The sequence below is a fragment of the Manis pentadactyla genome, chromosome 7, assembly GCF_030020395.1.
Source record: "Manis pentadactyla isolate mManPen7 chromosome 7, mManPen7.hap1, whole genome shotgun sequence".
NCBI classification, from domain to species: Eukaryota; Metazoa; Chordata; class Mammalia; order Pholidota; family Manidae; genus Manis; species Manis pentadactyla.
This window is the reverse complement of record NC_080025.1, coordinates 117,144,729-117,164,128: the sequence shown is the minus strand read 5'-3', so window position 1 is coordinate 117,164,128 and position 19,400 is coordinate 117,144,729. Positions and strand designations below refer to the sequence as shown.

The following is a 19,400-nucleotide window of genomic DNA, read 5'->3' as shown; positions in this document are numbered from 1 at the left end:
AGAATAACATTACAAATAAATTCCTTGAAGGCAATAAAGGAGAAAAAATTATTAGGAAATGCCCCAAAGTGATCACTCATGTATAAGAAGAAACCTAGACAGAAATTTCTAGAAAAGAATGGAGAACACTTCATAGCAAAAATCTATGGGATAAGAAAGCTACACATAGAGAAAAACTTATAGCTTTAAATACCTCCTTCTTAACAGAAATAAAAATGGACCATACTCATCTATGGAAATTAGAAAAATTATAATTCTTATAAAAAAGAGGAACGAGGAACAACAAATATAATAGCTGAAAATAATAAAATATAAAGCATAAAGTATGGCTGAATGCATCAGTAAATCCAAAACTTGCTTCTTTGAAAGAATAAGTTATGTAAAGTTTGTGAGGCAAATAAAAAGGGAAATGGAGGAAGAGTAAAAATGTACAAAATTAGGAATGAGAATAGAGAAATAACCACAAATCTACAGAATCTTTAATTTGCAAGAGAGAATAAGTATGTAATATAAATGACCTATCTATATAACTCTGTGGTAACACATTTGAATGCCTAGAGAAATGGTAATTTCCTAGAAAAATATATTATCAACTAAACAGAAGATATGGAATATTTGCATAGACGGTCACCAGTGCAGATATTAAAAAGGTGATCAAAGATCTACCATTAACAAAGCACTAAAATGAGATGTTTTATGTCTGAATTTTATCTAACCTTTGAAGTGCAAGTAATGTCAGTGTTTAATTAATCCAGGTCATATAAAAATATGGATCCCCAATTCATTTTATAAGGGCAGAATGACTTTGATACTAAATGCTGATCAAAGAAGTTTTTTTAAAAAACCCTACAGATCAGTCCCATTTGGTCATATATATACTTTCCTGTATACATTACCAGATTCCATTTGCTAATATTTAATTTAGCATGTTTGCATTTGTGTTCCAACAAACACATATAAATTGAGGCTAAGGGCATTTATTTTCCTGCTAGGAGGAAGTGTCTTCATAGAGGGAAGCCCATTGGAATGGATTTTGATGTCCCCTCATTCAGAAATTAAGAAGGCCTGAATGGTTATCCTCAAGGGCAGCAAAACAAGGCAGGAGCTGGAAAGACAGCAATCTTCCCAACAACCAGGCCGGGGGGAGGGTCAGAATGGCAAGAGTGCATCAGGATCACTCTCAGGAGTTAAGAGCAGAGTCACTGCAGAGAGAGGCAGGAGAAAAGGAGCACTGGGGTCACAGCCTCTGCCTGAGGAATGACTCTGGGTTACAAGGTGAGGGGTCTGTTAAGTTGGTACAAGTTCAGAAAAGGTGTCCCCCTCCTTCTCAAGTGGCTGGCCCTCTCCTGGGCCATGGGCCCATTCCTCCAGCAAGCTCTGTCACACCCCCATGTCTGCACGTCGCCCTCTTCTCCATCTTCCTCTCCCCCATGTACAAGTCTAGCTTCTCTCCCTCCATGAAACTTCTCTAAAGCCCTCATTATTGAATTCACAAGTGCTTTTAAACCCTCGTGTTCCATCTCCTTACTGCATCTCCTGCAACCAGGGTTTCTAACAACTTGTGCTGGGCCATCTCCACTGGCCACTGCCTACGGGCTCTGGAACCTTTCACTGGAGGCCTGTCCCAACCTGGAGTCCCGACTGGGAAGGGCCAACATCCCTTTGGACTTTGGTTTCCCCATCTATTAAATCAAGTAATTGTATTAGATAATTGCTACTTTTTCTTGCAGCTCAAAATTACAATTCTAAGCCTTCCCTGGTCTTTCTCTGCTCTTGGATGAAGACCAGGAGCCGGCAGAAGTCCAACCGGGAAGCAGCTATGGCAGTGGCACTTTGCCTGCATGCTGCCTATTGGAACACTCATGGGGAAAGACTCGGGATTCTACATAAAAGGGAAAACAAGCTATGTAAAGGATAGTCCTTTTCTTTGAAGCACTGGATTGAGATTTTTAAAATAGAGGTACTTTTCACTTGTGATAGAGGATTCAAGGTTATTTATTTTTCTTCTTTTGCTTTAATAAAGCCAGATGCTCGGCAGGTGTGAATCATGTGGAAAGCTATCAAAGATGGTGAAGACAGATGACCACTTTGGGTCAGATAACTAAAATACTCAAAGAACACTCTCATTCAAGCATCAAGAATGCAAACATGATAAAAAAAAAAAAAAGTACCCTTATAAGAAAATATTTTAAATATGGCAATGTTGAAAAGTGGTCAGATCCTACAACAGACTGTTGGGTCTGTAGCTTCTTAACAAAAGTTTTCTTCTCACAACAAATTTTCGGAAAGCAAAACCAAAATGATTCCTAGAACTGCAGTGTTGAGTTCTATTCAATGAGTAGAGTCTCTGAACTGGAACAATCTGCTAGGACACACAGGTCTCATTTCATTTGTCCATCCTGTCATTCATTGTGGAAGCTGTTTTGGGGTATCTGGTCTATGAGGATACACAGTTTGAGGCTGATAAAGACAATATTTTTGCGCCAAAGAGATTCCATTTCCCAAGCGAATGACTGCAGGAGTTCTAAGGGCCAACTGAGATGAGTTCCATCAGCAAAGAAAACCATCCTGTGGCATTCAGCAGGTCTGGGTCCTTAGTAAATTAAATGTAAACCCACATTTTAGGGTTGGAAGACACAGGACGACACAACTGGTTGCTGCAATACACAAAAGTTTATTTTTGACAATTTTTTTCTTTTTTGAAGGCAAAATATAATAGAACTGAACATCAGTGAATTTTGTACAACTAAACAGCTTTTAATAGGGAACAGACAGTCCAGGGAGGTTTTAAAATCTTGGAATGGCTTCCCTTTTCCAAAGTCATGCTTTCTTGCGGTCCATGAGGAGTTGGCATGAAGGGATAGTGGCAGCCTGCTGGGGGAGGCGGGTGGAAGGACAGGTGGGCTTCCCTAGATCCGTGTCAGCTGGTGCCACAGACTGGATGGGAGGATGCTTTCCACTTTCTCCATGACAAAGTTTAAAGGGGCAAACAATGTGCTGAGGAACTGCAAAGACACCAGAAAGGCACAGAAGTCAGGAGAGAGCTCATCCAAGACGATAAAACAAACATCTCCAACCCAGGCTTGCATCTTAAGTCTCAGCATTATGAAATTATCAAAAGGCTATGATTTCCTATTTATGTTTGCAGGAAACCTAGGTTAATGACCAAACCTGCCCCCACCACCAGCTCTGCTAGGTAGGGGGCAGACGTGTCTACTGACTGCCCCTTTCTCTCCTGACAGCTGTCCACGCGGATGACCACTGCCATCAAAAGGGACTGACAGATGGGAGGCAAGTGGGCAGAAGAGATAAAAAAAAATGGCGAAAAAACTTAGACTACCTGCTTGCCTAGCTGGGTGTGGGACTCAATTTAAGTGGAAAAGGCAATTTAAAAAAGTCAAGTTTGTTCTGTGGTGTGAATTGCTTCAACATCCTATTGCTCCCAAACCCCTGAAGCCCAGGCTTGTTTCCGAACTACCTGCTTAGCAGAGGGCATCATGGGAGCCGGGGGGAGGCATCACACGGGCCAGCCCGTGGACGGCACATCCTTGTTGAAGAAGTGCTGCTCTGAGGAGATCTTTGGGATCTCTTTCATCTGGGTACTAAACTCCTTTCTGCTTTTCACATAGAGAATAGGGCTCAGTAACTAAGCCAAGTGCCTTGTCTGAGACTCATTTCTTATAATCTCAGATCTGTTCTATGTTCTTGTGAAGAATCAGCTTCATTCCATAAACCCTCCAGCATCTGGCAGAAGAGCTGCTCTCACCCAGCAAGGCATGAGAGTCATTTGCATGGTTTCCTTGTGCTCCATCTGTTCAGAACGAGGAATTACCTTGCTAAGGTTCAATGCCTGGTTCTCGTGCTGTGCAGCCCTTCATCCTAACCCCCTGCTGATAGTGCACCACTGTCTACACCACCAATGGTTTCCCAGAAACATGCAGTAGGACATGAGTGCACATGCAGCGGGGGAATACAGCTCTAAGGTCAAACAAATAAGTAGAATAGTGAATTTAATGAAGTTAAAACAAGTTCCTCTGCTGGTCCTATGGTCTATGGTTTGTGGGTCTTCAAGCAGAGATATGTAGGCAAGTTTCCCAAATTCACTTGACCTCAGAATCTTTCCATGCTTTTTTAAGAACCAGAAGGATACAAACTGGGAAGGCCTGTAACATACCATAGCTGAACCATCAAGTGTCAGATTTGTGTAAAGGAAACTCAAGATAGTATAAATTTGGAATCTTTCTCCATATGACATCTTTTACATCAATTAAACATAGTTGCCCAGTAAGGCACAAAAGTGCGGAGTGAGATGGGAGTGTAGGACACTGAAGCTCCCGCTGTCAGGAAGCTCAAAGCCTCGGGAGAGTAGGGAGCCATAAGACCTATACATAGCAAAGCAGTAATGCCAGAGAGGTCACAATAGAATAGAAGACAGAAGACCAAGCAAAGCACCAGGAGGGTTCAGAAAAGGGAGAAAAATATATTTTGTTGAAAGGATCAGGAAAAACTTAAAATGAGGCAACTGAAATAGATCTCAATGGATGGTTGGGATATCAAAAAATAGAGATGCGGTTATGTTGGTAAGGAAAGAAACATGAGTAGGTGGCCCTCCAGGCTCAAAAAATAACTGGAACAGAAATGGGAAAGCAACTGGTATGATCAGAAGATAGTAAATGGTACAGCATATTGGGACAGTTAGAAGGAGAATTCAAAAAGTGACTGGAAGAACTGTGGGGAGGGCCTTGAATGCCAGGCTGGAGTTGCAGTTAAGAAATAGGCATCCACGTCAGTACTTGAGCAAAGCTAGATGGCTCCTTCTTCAAGTGGATGGTGGATTTATGACAATTTCTGGTAACCTTCTAAATTATCCTTTGTTGAATGCACAGAACGACCTGAGATGCTCACCCTGCAGAATGAACTGCCTGCCCTTTACAGCCAGAGCTGAACACAGCGGGAAGACATTGTGGGAGAGGCTGGGACCAGGAATGAGTTGTTACTGCCCAAGCTGCCTGTGAAGGGGTTTGTAAAATCCAGGTTATCCAAAGATTTTTTAAATTTATGTTTTTATTTATGTATTTATGTGTATTTTATACATATATATAAAATCAGAGATTGTCAAGGCTCCAGAAAATATTGCATTTGCCTATGATACCTGGTTCCATAAGGAAGGGCTAGGTGCTAGCATGGTCTGGATAAACCGGAGATTCAGATGGGGTTTGGGAGATGGGGCTCAGTGAACAAGGTGATATGGTGGTGATACTATCATTGCCTAAAGAGTTCATCTAAAGCAGATGCAGACCTGCCAGAGCTGCGGCTGAGCAGGGACAGCACCTACAGGTATATCAGTCTGAGCCCCTGACCTAGATGAAAGTCTGTACTCTGGGCGATTTCACACACTTAAGCTTGAGGACGGACGCCTCAGCTCGGGAGCAGAATGAATGGAGAGGTCATTACAGAGTTGGTTCAGTGTAAAGGCCTGTTTGTTTTGCTGTGTTTGGACACTGGCCTGACTTGGGTGAAAGGAGCAAAACCAAGGCCTCCGGAAGCCAAGCGGCGGGCCATGGCCAGTCTCAGGTCCGCGTCTCCCCTCTTTTGACACTGCACAGAAGACACAGGGGGCCTGCCTCCCGGGGCCGCACCTGGCCATCTCACCAAGGTTCTCCAAGAGACTTACATCCCAGTGCCTCCAGTACTTGTGATGATTTAGTGCTCTCTCAACCCAGAGTGTTCTATGCTTGGGAGAACTGAGAAAAGAAATCCCTTGAGCCCTGTGCTAGAGATACTATTCTCTCCCAGCACCCCAGGTAAGATGTGCACCCTTTATTCCTCAGCCACCTTCCTCCTTAGCACCCCTCCCCACATCCTCCTCCTCAGCCCCCACGTTAGGAAAGCAGCAGATATTGCAGTGAGGTGTCTGAAGCCACGAGGACCTTTCATTTGGTGACCAGATAAAGTTCAGTGGCTTCCATCAGAAATTATTTTAAAAAAACAGTGTGGTGGAACATGCCTTGCTTAGGATGCTCATTTATATTTCTTGGCATGTTTGAAAATGAGTCCATATTTTTTGGCCAGCGAGCCCACCAATGCACATGGAGAAACAGCCGTCTCACTTACAGACTGGGAAATCTACTGCCTGAGAAGTTAAGTCTGAATGAGCAACACCAGGCAGCCCTGGAGTGGCTCATCTATCTCAATGTCCAAAACTTCTGTCCAGAGGGCAAAGCCATAGGGTCCAAAATGCACCATAATTCAATCAGTGTCTTGTGGTGAGAAAAAGCAACTGAACTAATAAAAAAGAGAGTGACACTTCAATCGCCTGATCCTCCTCCCGAAACACCATCACTTAGAAGAAGGCCATGGCTCCCAACAGGCTTCGTTAGCATTGTAAATGCCTCTGCTTCTCTGAGTAAGTTCCAGGGGCCCTACTGCAGTCAGACAACTGACATTTCACTGTGATCAGTATCAGACTTCAAAGAGGTCAGGGCCCGAGAGTGAAGACGAGAGTCAGAAGGCAGGGGGCTCGTTCTCAGGGAAGGAGGGGGCCGGAGGAGTTAAGACAGGGCCCTTCAAAGCAGACAGGGTCAGAACGCTGACCTCCCCACATTCGGCCAGGGCTGGGTTTAGAACGATAACTTATTTATATGAGCAACCTTATCTCGGTAACCAAACATTCTAGGAAGAGTTAGTCCTAAGTCATTGAGGTAGATTAGATTAGGGGGAAAGCCAGGCGAAGCCTCTAATTTTGCCATTTTCCAGCAGCTCACACATCACTGGGGCTTCCTTACCGGGCGTGGGGACATGTAAGCACCCTGGAGGTTCCCAAGCGCACCCAGCCTGGGGGTGGCAGTGCAATCTCTCTGCATCTACTAAAAGTCATTATCCCAGGGACCTTATCTCAGGCAGGGCTGAGAAAATCATTTTCACAAGCTGCAAATGGTTGCAGGCAGCCTATAGGGCATCTGTGATAACCTGCGGGGGGTTTCATGAGGAGCCTGGTGAAGTGACAGGGTGGAAATGTGGAGAAGCCTGGGGGCAGGGTGGGGAGGAAGAGGGGCTGGCCTTGTCTCCTTTTGGCTATCCATCTTCCTTCCCCACTAAGTCTCTCCAGACATTCTGGAAACTGCTAAACTTTAATGAAGGGCAAGATAGATGGGATCCTCCAGACAGGGGTTTGAAAGCAAATTTATCTAAACAACATTTGAAAACAATGAGCAACTGGCCAAACCACCACACCTTCGTAGAACATAAAATATACGGACCATAAAGGCAAATTTATATTTTATTGAACCACTTGATCCTAGACTCAAAACCAAAGCCTTGGAAATACTGAATGAAGAGAGTGGTTCCTTGTCTAGCGTCTGCCATGAGCACATCTCTCCGATATTCCGGAGGTCATACTGCCTTTCCTAGAGAACACCCAGTTGTATGTAATTACTACCCTCCATTCCTCCCAGGCCCCTCCCTGGTTAAAGCAGTTTCAGGCTATCCGTTAATGCATTCAATACAGAGGTTCTCAGCCCTAGTTGCACACCTGAATCACAGGGGGAGGGCCTCAAAATTCAGATGCCCCTGCTGTACCCAAGTCCCCAAGGGACTGGGGGGGACAGGGATCAGTAACTGTAAACTTGCCAGATGACTCCAGGTGCAGCCAGGGAGAACCCACTGACTCTTAGGAGGTTTACACCCAGCAGCCCTGGCGGCACAGCACCTGAGAACATGGCCAAAGGGTCAGCTTTGAGATCAGGGTTCGTGCGATGAAATTCAGTCCTCGACCCCCATCCTCAGAATCTGGTAGGATCCTTGTTAAAAACACAGATTCCTTGGTGCTAACACTCAAGATTCTTTCTAGTGAATTTCATGCACACTAGAGGCTGAGAATTTGTTTTGATCCAAAACTCCCAGCAAGTGCTATTTGTTAAAGGAAGAATACTGGACCAATGACATACTTATACAAATAGACCTTTAGAAAATGTTGAAGAGAGGAACATAAGTGGAGCAACAGTAATTGTCTAGTGTTGTAAATACATTCTTTTTTAAAAAACATTACTAGGTTACACTCTAATCGAATCAGAATTTTGGCAACTATTTTTACTCAGAGGTTGGCTTGGGAGGAGAAGACAATAATGGGTAACATATGCCCATAAACTAGGGAGCATCCGAGGAGGTAGCTTGGATATTACTGGGTTTAGAAGGCACGTCATGTACAAAGGACTTCAGGAAATTTAAGAATCCTGCCTGACCCCGGAAGATGACTGGTTAGCCAGAGACGGGTAAGATTCCTCAAGGGAGGAACAACCTAAGACAGGCACAGTCGCAGGGGGCCATCTGGTGAGAAAATGGGGAGCAGCAGAGGTGAGGCTTAGAACCTCCCCCCTCATGTTCTGAGAGAAATCTTCTGCATACGTGGATGTTTTATTGCCCTTGTCTAGCTTGGATTAACACATAGTCTACAGGCACACACCTGATCATCTACATTTGCTCTCTTATAACACTAAACTCTGTTTCCTACCTTTATCTCGTATCTACCTACCTTCAGCATTTTATTAAAAATAATAATAATAAAGAGAGAAATGTGGTATCCACATATAAATCAAGTTTAAAAATCAAATGAATATTCATATTTGAACTGTGTATAGTTCATAATGCATGAACAAAACCGAAAGTTTCTGTGATGACTGCCCTTGTACTGTTCACCATGTAACTTATTCACTATGTAAGAATTTGTTCTCCATGTAAGAATTTGTTCATTATGCATCAGAAGATTGGAGACTGACGAAAATTAGGCTTGGGGTGGATTAATGATTGTGCATTGAGTATTGACCCCCCTATACAGAAATTTATTGTGGTTAACAACTATTTGATCAATAAATATGAGAGATGCCCTCACAAAATATATATATATAAACACACTTCCAATTGTAAAATAAATAAGTAACCGGGATGTAATGTATAGCATAAGGAATATAGTCAAAATATTGTAACAACTTGGTATGGTGATAGCTGGTACCTAGAATTATCATGTATATAAATGTTGAATCACTGTGTTGTACACCTGAAACTAATGTAATGTAATACTGTTGTCAATTACCCTTCAATAAAAAAAAAAAAAAAAAAAAAAAAAAAAGAATCCTGCCTGAGAAAAAAGAAGGTAGTCCGTATCAGCTGTCTTAAGAATTTGCAAGAGGAAGTAGACTTGTTCAGTGCAGTTTTGGAGGGGAGAATAAGAACAACTGGAAATTAAAAGAAGGCAGATTTTATCAGTATAAAGAAGAGAAAGGGGCTTCAATGGTAAGTAAGTGAGCTCCCCATCACTGAAAAGTATTCAAGACAAGTCTAGATGACCTCCACCACGTTACAGTTGAAGGCAATTTATTTAAGGTCGCTTTCAACTCTAAGAGGCTATGATTATAATTATAGAAGATGAGAAGTAATGTTAATCTCTATCTGATTTTTACATTGATTCTTTCTGCAGAAACCACTACAACTTATTTATTTAATAATCATTTATTGAAAACCTACTATGTGTAAGGCACTGTGCAAAGCGTTGGAGATACAGAGATGAGGAAGATACAGCCCTGCTCCCAAGGAGCTCACATTCTAAAAGGACAGACAGGTTTTCAATAATTACAATACAATACAATAAATGTGATAATATAGGTATTCATTGAATACTATAGGATCACAGAGAGAAACATCTAACTCAGTTTAGGAGAAACCTAGAAAGAAAGCTGAGTATAAAAGTACAAAGAGGAGTCAGTAGAGGGGACATGTGGGGTGGTGATGGGGAAGGGGATTCCATGTGGCAAGCAGCACGTTCAAAGGCACTGAAGTGCACATGTGGGAGGGTAAGTAAGGCACTGTGGCCCAAGAGCAGCGTCTGTGCAAGAGTTGGGATGCATAAGGCTGAGGAGGCAAGCAAGGCCAGATCTTCAACGGCCCTGCATGCCATGCTGAGAGCTGGGACTTTATCCTGAAATTGGTGGGATACCATTGGAAAAACTCAAGCAGAAAAATATCATGCTCCGACTTGCAATTTAGAAAGATTATTCTTGTGTCGGTATGAAAGGAAGATGGGCAGAGGCTAAGACTAGAAGCAAGGAGATCAGTTATGACTCTTGCAGGGGTTCAGGCAAGAAATAACAAAGCCCTAGTAACTGTAAAGCAGAGGCTGTGGGGACGAAGTGGAGAATTACATTTACTGAATGTCTAGGCTTAGGAAGTTAGACCCGACAGACTGTGGAAGCCAGGACAGACGGCACATGGGGAATGAGGGAGGAAGAGCCTGGGTGGGCTGCAGCGGTTCTGGCCTGAGGAACGGGGTGGGTGGCAGCGCCCCTGGCAGAGGTCAGCAGTACAAGAGGAGGGGCGGTTGTGGTGGCAGGGGAGGGAGGGTGATGAGTTCAGTGTTGGAAATGCTGAGATTGAGGTGCCGGTGGGATTTCCAGTTCATCTTCAACACGCATGAAAATACTCCTGCAACTCCAGTCCCTGAACTCTGCCCAGTAGAAAATGTCAATCATCTGGAAAGGGATTAAATCAACCCAGCCAAGTTAGAAAAGATCCTTTCTGGCTCCACTCGCCTTGAAATCAGAACGGATTTCCAGGAACCAATTGATACTCTTTTCCTTATTCCTTCTGTTTGAAACTCATCTGTGGCAAAATCAGTCAACTTATCCTCACTGTATGTGCAGGTTGAAATGGTCAGTTTTCAACAAGGAAACAATGGCTCTTGGTTGTCAATGCAGATGGTTTTTCTTATGAAAGCTCCTCTCCACAACCCTCCTTCAAGACTTAGTGTATTTCCCTATTGCTAATTGTCCTATCTGAATACTTCTTAATGCTATAAGCACTTCACCACCTCTCAATTAATTCCCCACACAAGCCAAAGGTTTGTAGCCATTAACTTTTTTTTTTTAAATCATCTGGAAAATGTAAATGTCATCCTTCTTTAGAGAAAGACCCACAATAGCTAAAGATCAGCAATAATGTCATTCAGTTTATACAGAATGGAATCATTTCCCACACACTTTTCATTTGCTAGGATTCCCTTAATTATTTACTTAACCCTCTTAGACCTTGTGCTTTTTTTGGAAACAGATTATTTTTGAAAGGAGGCAAGGCCATGCATTAACAACCTACACTTCCTCACTTGACCTTCAACCTTTTGATTCCACTGATAATGAAAATGACACAGCACAGGATCAGAACGGGAATATTCATTTCTCCCGAGGACACGCCCTGTTTCTCTGAGCTTTCCTGGCCTCTTCCCTGAGGCCTCCCTCTGGGCAAATACTCACAGCTTTTGCGAAGACCCCCATGAGTTCCGGGAACTGATGTGTCAGCAGAGCCAGCATGGCTGTGAAGGAACACAGCCCAGCAGTGAAGAGGATAAAGAAGGGGAGCTCCTTCTTCGGGTAAACTGAGACTTCATGGAAAGCTGTGGAGATCAAAGGGGAAATATTAGGGCCAGAGGAGAATGCATTCTCGGGGAATTTCTGTACGTGGGACTGGCTCTTTGGAGCTCTGGCTGAAGCCTTTTGGAAGTGGAAGGGCGGGGCTCTGAGACAGCCACAGCGGACATGTGAGCCGGCCCCCCGCTGCCTGTTTCTCCCAAGTCCACGCTCGCCCTTCCACGCTCTACCTGGGGGCACGACAGGACTGATTTGGCCATGTCACACATTCACGGGCAGGGACAGTGACACCATCCACACCAATACATAGTGCTCTTTTCTCAAGAGCTAACACAAATAAGACAAAACTTTATCCAAATTATAAAATACATGTTCACTGTACAAAACCCAGAAAATCCAGAATCAAGCATACTGGAAACAAAAAACAAAACCCTCTCTCTAGATTTTCCCCTTCCTATAATTTTAAATCATTATAATGAAGTGATATTAGTTTATGCTGTATTTTTTCCTGGCACCCCGCAGCATGTCGATGGGGGGGATGCACCTTCACAGAGACAGGCTCAGCAAGGACCTCACGTGCTGGCCTGGGCACCCTGTGGAGGCTGGGCAATGGGGCGAGAGGGTCATCTGCCACATCTGGAGGAGATGCCTGATGCTAAACGTACTTCCAACAACCACCGAAAAAATTAGTAAGTGGTACCTTTTAGAGCACTTTTCATAAGTTTTGAATTCTAAACATTGGGTTTGGGGAAACCAAAATGCTGTGGCATGAAAACTGAGAGAGTGGACTCCTCTGCTTTCTGCTTTTATGTGGCTGCCTGTGACCCGGGCAGGGTGGAGTGGGGTGCTCCTGAGACATAGGGGCTGGCATCCCAGAGACAAGCACCAACTGCCGGGCCCTGGGGGACAGGAGCTGTGACACTGCAAGGGGCTGAAGTCCTCTGTTTTCTTCAGGGAATCCAAGACCTAATGGCCCTTTCTGGCCCTCCAGCCCTTGTGACATGGAGTCCTCGGTAGACACCCACTCTGTGGGGCTGAGTGGGGGGTCGGCAGGGAGGAACAAGCACACAATGGGGTGGTACTGCAGCAAACCACCATCTGTGTCCTCATCATCTTACCGGCAGCACACAACCCCCAAAAAGATTTTTAGGGAAAATCAGACTTGGAGCCTGCCCTCAAATAAGTAAGCATGAGCCCTGATTTTTCTTTTTTGGCTTATAAAGATTATTCCTATAATGTTTCTTTTAAGAATTGTAATCTTATTCTAATGGTAAATCTATCCCCATGGAAACTTAATTGGACTCAATTAAAACATTTTAAAAACAGTGGATTTTTCAGAAAACTGCCCTTCTTACTGGACAACAGAGACTTTACCATTCTCCCTGAAGAGGGACTCACAAGGTAAACTATGGGCCCATAACAGGGATTTCTGAAATCATATCTGCTGTGATGTGAGGTACCAGACCCTCTTTCACAATAAAACTCAGAGAGGAACAACACATCACTGAGATGTCCTGAAGTAACAGATCTCACGCTGGATCTGGGCAGCAAGGAAACGAGGGTCCCCCCTCCTGCTACTTTGATCCGACACAGCAGTTCGTTTGCACCCAGACCCCACCACACTGGGGATTTATGACCAGCTCAGTAATGCTGGCGCTGGACAATTTACTGTGCACCCAGGGCTCCAAGCTCCACTGTTCCTGTGGGCAAAGTATTTAAATATGTTACAGCTTTGAGATAAGGTATAACTGGGCTGGTAAAGGGATGGGGGTGGCAAGAGAAAGGTTAGGAAGGAGAACAGCCAAAATTTGGAGCTTATTATCTGAGGGAGATAATACATCCTAAGTCAGCGCCACATGAAGAGCCAGGACATAATCCTTGTGCACAGTATGATTTGATAATAACTACTTAGCAGGAACGGTCAAAACAATGTTGTCATCACTGTAAACGAAGTCATACTTTCCACATGTGGCAAGGCCATCGGACTGCCAGCCTGTAAGGTATGCGAGGGCAGGGTTCCTCCCTCAGTACTTTACACAGTGCTGAGGCTGCACGTGTGGTCTGTACACACTGTGCCAACTCACTACACGTGGTCCATGAGGTGTTCATGGGCAGTCCCTCGGGCCAAGAGCGCTGCCCCCCCTGCACTGCCCTGCCCATGACTCCGCCTCTGGCCGTGGTGCTGGCAAACGGGTGCTGCCCTCCCAGCCGTGACTCATGCGCAGCTCCCTCTGAGCTCAGTGCTCCCTCCTTGCACCCTGGTCTGTGTGGATGGCATCTAACCAGCTGGGGGGCTCCGGCCGCACCATGCACCGTGGACTAGCCCAGAGATGTCAGCCCCAAAAAGGGGGTTCTATGCTCAGGCCAAGCAGTACGTGATGCCTCTTCATCTAAATCTCAGCCCTCTGGGGGTCCTTCCCTTTGATGAATCTCCAGAGAGCAGGAGGAGCAGGCAGCCAGACCCCCTCACATAACTCACTTTGATGCATATGCTATGACTTGGGTTGGGAGAAGAGCAATAAAAGACATGGAACCTTATAAACATGCATCATTCCCACCTCTTCCTATGCCCCCTGGGCACACCACCCTCACTGGCTGCAGAGAAGAACGGAGAGGAGAGACTTACAAGGCAGCAGCTCTCGATCTGCTGTTTCTGTACAGATTGGATAAGGATAAAAAAGATGCCCCTTTTCCAAGGGATAAGGGATCATCCGGAAAGCTGAAAAGGAGAGACAATATGTTAGAGATTCAGTATTTGTCTCCTAAATTCTCAACTTTCAAAAGGGACTTTTGAGCATTTTTATAAGGGTGAACACTTCTACAAATAACTCCCAGAAAGGACGCAAGACTTACCCAAACTCTGAACCTGTGCCAGATCAACTGTCAGAGATGCATTATGATGTATGACTCACACATTAATCTCACACTATATATTCTGGGCAAACCTCACAAAACTGGGTGGGGATTGGGGTGCAGAGGAGTAGGAGTAGGGAAGCAATCAATTCCAATGCCCGGCGTTTCCTCATCTACAAAATATTATTAAAATGTCATAAGCACTAATTCAATGTAGCTCAACTGATGGTAATAATGCAAACCTGGATTGAAATGCTTCCCCAAGAAGCAAATGTGGATTGACTTGTTGGAGCCTGTCACCGATGTACAAATATGAAAGGCATTCAACCATGTCTATTTTAAAAATATATCTAGGTGGATTAGAATTCCAACCAAAATGGATAAAAACAAAAACCTAAAACTGCATGACTTGGGAGGTATTTCTAAACTTTATGAAACTTTAATGTCATGGGGAAAGAAAATGGATCTGAAGGACTGATTATCTGTACTTTGATGATGTTAGGCCACCTAAATTCTGCTTTTGTGGCATCAGGTATCATCAGGTCTCACACTGAATTATGGCTTTCCAATCAATCCATCCCTTCCCATTGTCATGTGAGTTTCTCTCCCTGCTGCCATGTCATCAGCGTGTTAGTCTCACTGTTCCTATGAGCATTGCTCACGCAGGTAATTTTTCTTCAACAGATGTCCTTAAGTACAGCATGCTATAGATATATAATGTAAAAACTACATCCTACATGGGAATGTCAGATAATAATCCTTGGCCTCAGGTGTGTCAAAGCAGGGTGGTGACACAACAGCAATCTCATTAGTCTTAAATGCCACATTTCAAGGAATTGTGGCTATGTCCTCAGCTGTATAATTACCTAAGCCTTCTCAAAATGCTGTCAATGTACATATTTATCTTCTGCATACTTATTTCAAACAGGAATCAGAAACAAAGAATGTTCTCCCTCACAAGAAATGACAAGGTTCCATTGTAACCAGCATCAGTGCACATATGGTATTTATTCTGGTGTCTGAATATTATTTAAAAGTAAAAACAGTATGTATGTGATTCCAGCATTTGGAATGCAGTCAATCTACACCACAGTGGTATCACTCTGAGGTTACAGCACATTGCATGGAGAATATAAATCACTATAAACATGGGATTAGAGCACAGCCAGTTTGCTGGCAGTTTGCTAAGGTAAAAATGTTATCAATTTTCCTCTTGTAACAGAAACCTCTTAAATAGAGATTAAAACATTAGAAACACCCCAGCCTTTAACTTTTCTTAAAATGAAAGGCTCACCCTAGTTCAATCAGACTTTTCTTTCATGCAAACAAAGATGACTTTTGCCCGCTACACAGAACAGGAGAGGTGCTCCCTGCGTGGGCTATTAACACACAAAGATCCCTGGGAGGAACCAGCATCCTTCTCAATAGAACTAGGCTTGTAAAACAAGAAAAAAAATGAGAAAACCAAGAAAGCCCTTTCAGTGACTTTATAAGATGTACTAAAATCTCTTCTGGGAAGCAGTGTATTTAAATTTAAACTGCAATATGGCAGGCTTTAATACCATTTCCCATAAATGATGGCTGCTATGAAAGCATCCCAAAAATGTGGAAAAACCTACGTGGTAGTTTTGTTTTGTTTTGTTTTAATCCAGATTCTGCATGTGCAACGGGGCTGCTGTAATTAAGAATCTGTTCAGGTTCATATGCTATAAATAAACTCTCAGTTTTCAAAGTGGCAATAAGTTTGAATGCTGGGTTTTATTTAAAATTGAAGTCATTTTGTACTTCAGGGTGCAATTTTTAAACAAAATAATAGGAGTGCAAGATCTTGAGAGTTCAACCATAGAAATCAGATAGTTGTATGGTGTCTTTCCAGTCAGAGGTCAAGTGTTTTTTAATCCAGTGTTTGGCATGCATACGGAATTTTGTGCATTAAGTTAGTCTTTTTCTACTTTTAAATCACTCTGATCTTTTTGGAGAAGGTGGAGACACTGATTATATACAATTTAAAACACACACACTTTGTGCATTGTCCTCCTGCCCCTCCCATGGCTCTAAAGATGCTTATGATGCTCTTAAATCTCTCTCGTCAGCTGTCATTTACCTTGACTTCATAAGATAATATTAATACTTTCAGCTTCACTAAACAAAAGCAAATACAATTTCTATTTGCAATTCTATCCTTTACCCACCCTGCTGTGCAGGGTCCAGAGAAGTGTGAGATAAGCAGTGGAGGGCTGCAGAGAGGGAAGAGGCACTGCATAAGCTTGGCCAGCTTTACCTCCCACCTCCTGGTCCCTTTCACTGCAAAGACATTATGTGCTCCATCAGGACCTTGGGACTTTAGCCGAATGTCCAGAAATGCTGCAAGTGTAAGTAGTAACACACTGATTTGGCAGTGCAAATAAGAATGGATAAAAGATCATCTGGTCTCTTTTACAAATTTGATCTATTTTATGAGTGACTACAAACCTTCCAAAAATATTTGTCTGAAAAAACATACACTTTAGAGGAATTAAAAATATACATTTGGTTAAAAATAAAACAAAACAAAATAGCCAGGCCAGAGTTAATACATGGCACCCAAAGTGTATTTCTGGTCTTTCCTTGGCTTGCCGTCCCTTCCACACCTTGATTTCTGTTGTGCCATTGTGGAAGGGAATTAGTTAATGAACACATCAAGCCCTCCACAATAAAGCCTGAGCTATTACACACAGCCTTCCATCCCTGACCAGACAAGTTTTCCAGGCTCCAAGCCTACCAGCACCATGCCCATTAGAGATTCTCTTCCAATACTGGAGAAAGAACCAGTAGAACCAAATAATGGACACCCAAACAAACTGATACCCAATTTTTCCAGTGATTTCTAATGACCTCTCATCCTACCTACTACATAGATAAGGACAGAAAGTAATGTTCAATGTTTTATTTGTCTACGTTGCCTTTTCAAAGAGGATCTCAGAGAACTTTATACATACAGATTATCCGTAATAGAGAGAACTGAGTTTGAATTCCGGCTTTATGGCATCCAAATGTGAGTGCCTTCCTTCATGCACCAGGGACTGAAAGGTGAGCCAAGCAAACCCTGTCCCTACACTAATGGAGCTCACTGCCTAGGGCAGGAAACAGATGACCCAATGATCATGGACATAATGCGGAAGCTCCCACTGGGATAGCACCTATGCAATACACAGCTGGTGGAGGAGCAGTTAGGTGACAGCACAGGATGAGTCAGTCTGGCCAGGCAAACCACTGCACACCTTAGGGTGGGTCACCAGTCTGCGGCCAGTCTCTTCATCTGCAGAAATGAGAACACTGTGGACCTCAGCAGGCTATTAAAGGGACTGAGTGTGACAGTCAATGCTGAAGTGTCTAAACACAGGGCCTGACCGCTCAATGGAAGTTTTCTCTTTATATTCCCTTTCTACTAAACCCAAAGTTCCTACTTTCTCCACCAGGTCATACTTTAAGCATATAAGTAAAAATGCTGCTTGCTTATAAACAATCTAAAGTAGAAACGATAGAACAGAAACATCACCAAAACACAAATTTTATGTTCTCACTTTTGACTGCAGTGTAGGTAACCAGCCGTAAGGACTACCTGTCTTTTGTGAGGCATTTGGGCACAACAATAAAGACAATTCAAAAGTCAAAAGCCTAGGTTCTGATCCACATTCTTTCACTATCTAGTTATCTGGCTTTGACAAAAATCACTTTCTCTTGGTTAATCAAATAATGTTCTATTCCAATCCTGAAGAAAAATTCTAGAGCTTTATATCAAATTCACTAACTTGTTGGTGACCCTCAACACTCTCACACTGTGCTTCACTGATAGTTCTGCTTAGTACTACACTATTTATTATAGATGTATCTCTGTATGTGTATATGTTATATATATATATATGTATATATGCTATGTGGATACACACACCCTTATTAATGTTTCTCTCAAAGCATTTCAAAGTCTTACTCACCTCGGTATGTCCAGTACAATGTCTGGCACAAAGGAGGAACTCCATACATGACTAAATTAATGCATAATCAGAAAGAGACAGAATTTTCCCTTTAAAAACTCAGGTAGACCCAAATTATGGTCAGTCAACAAGTCTGGATAAAGGAGCAAACTGGTTCTAGTGTGCAGTAGGTGGGGAAGTGTCATACAGTTATCTAGAGACCGGCTATTAGTGTAAGCTAGCTACGACCAGGGATATTAGCTGACCATTGTTTTCTCCCAAATTATAAAATTTAGCCTTAGATCTCTGGGGTGAGGGCTGGGGGAATCTTTTTTAGCAGTCCAAAAGGTGCCAGCCTTTTGGAAGAAAGGTTTGGTTAGAGGAAATGCTCTAAGGACACATCTTACAGCAAGTAGCATTTACCATCAGTTTCAAAGAGAATAAATTAGAATCAAAATCTATTCCTATGCTTCAACAATAGGCCATTTTCTCCTCTCAAAGTAAATACTCTGCCTTAATCCCCCTAAAAACACCACCTTCAAATCTTATACATTATTTAGTGAATTTTTTGGAAAAAAATCTTCAAAAAGAAAATAAAAAGTCTTGGTCAAGTGGAAAAAATGGAAGCAAAGAAAGGCTAAGTGATTTACCCCATGGCATACTAGTCTTCTAATACACAGAACTAGAAAATTAAATGTTAAAGTTCACAGATGTAGTCAGCAGACTACCCTGCTTTATAAAATAAAATAAATAGAACCAAAACAGAACCTTGAAGAGATCAAGGTGGGAGGGAGATATGGGCACATCAGTATTTAATATAGGTAAAACAGAAGATGTGCCATTTAAAATAGGACCGCATGAGGTGCAATGGTGCTGTAAATAAGCCCCAGTTCAAACCACATCCCTTATTCATATATGTTTTTTTAATATTCAATTCATACTTATGGTGGTGTGTGTGTATGTGAGAATAACCAGAACCCACAGTGTTTAAAATAAGTATAATTCAGATAAGGTGGCAGCTGTGTAATGAACTAAGAAACATATTTCTAAATCTTGTAAATTAAAACTTTTCCCCTTTCTTGATTATCTTGACTTTGAGGAACATATTGTGTAATTTCAAGGGCTGGGAGGTGATGAATCAAACTTTTTAGAAACCTTTGAAATGCTGATGTATTTGTGGTTG

General features: G+C 42.8%; 1 protein-coding gene across 10 annotated transcripts in view; it reads right to left on the bottom strand.

The window, feature by feature from the left end:
- Nucleotides 1–2,635: 2,635 nt before the first annotated feature.
- The window catches only part of ST7 (suppression of tumorigenicity 7), a 263,640-nt gene continuing 246,875 nt past the window's right edge, over nt 2,636–19,400 (bottom strand). For 4 of the 10 annotated variants that reach the window (XM_036905690.2, XM_036905693.2, XM_036905692.2 and 1 more), the window contains exons 14-16: nt 14,038–14,130; nt 11,298–11,437; nt 2,636–3,005 (exon numbers count right to left, since the gene is read on the bottom strand). In XM_036905690.2, coding sequence (XP_036761585.1) covers nt 2,910–3,005; nt 11,298–11,437; nt 14,038–14,130 — 329 coding nt within the window. In that variant the 3' untranslated portion in view covers nt 2,636–2,909. Of the gene's footprint in view, nt 3,006–9,177; nt 10,521–11,297; nt 11,438–14,037; nt 14,131–14,160; nt 14,438–19,400 lie in introns of those variants that run through there. The other 6 variants (XM_036905691.2, XM_036905695.2, XM_036905696.2 and 3 more) reach the window with 6 other exon arrangements.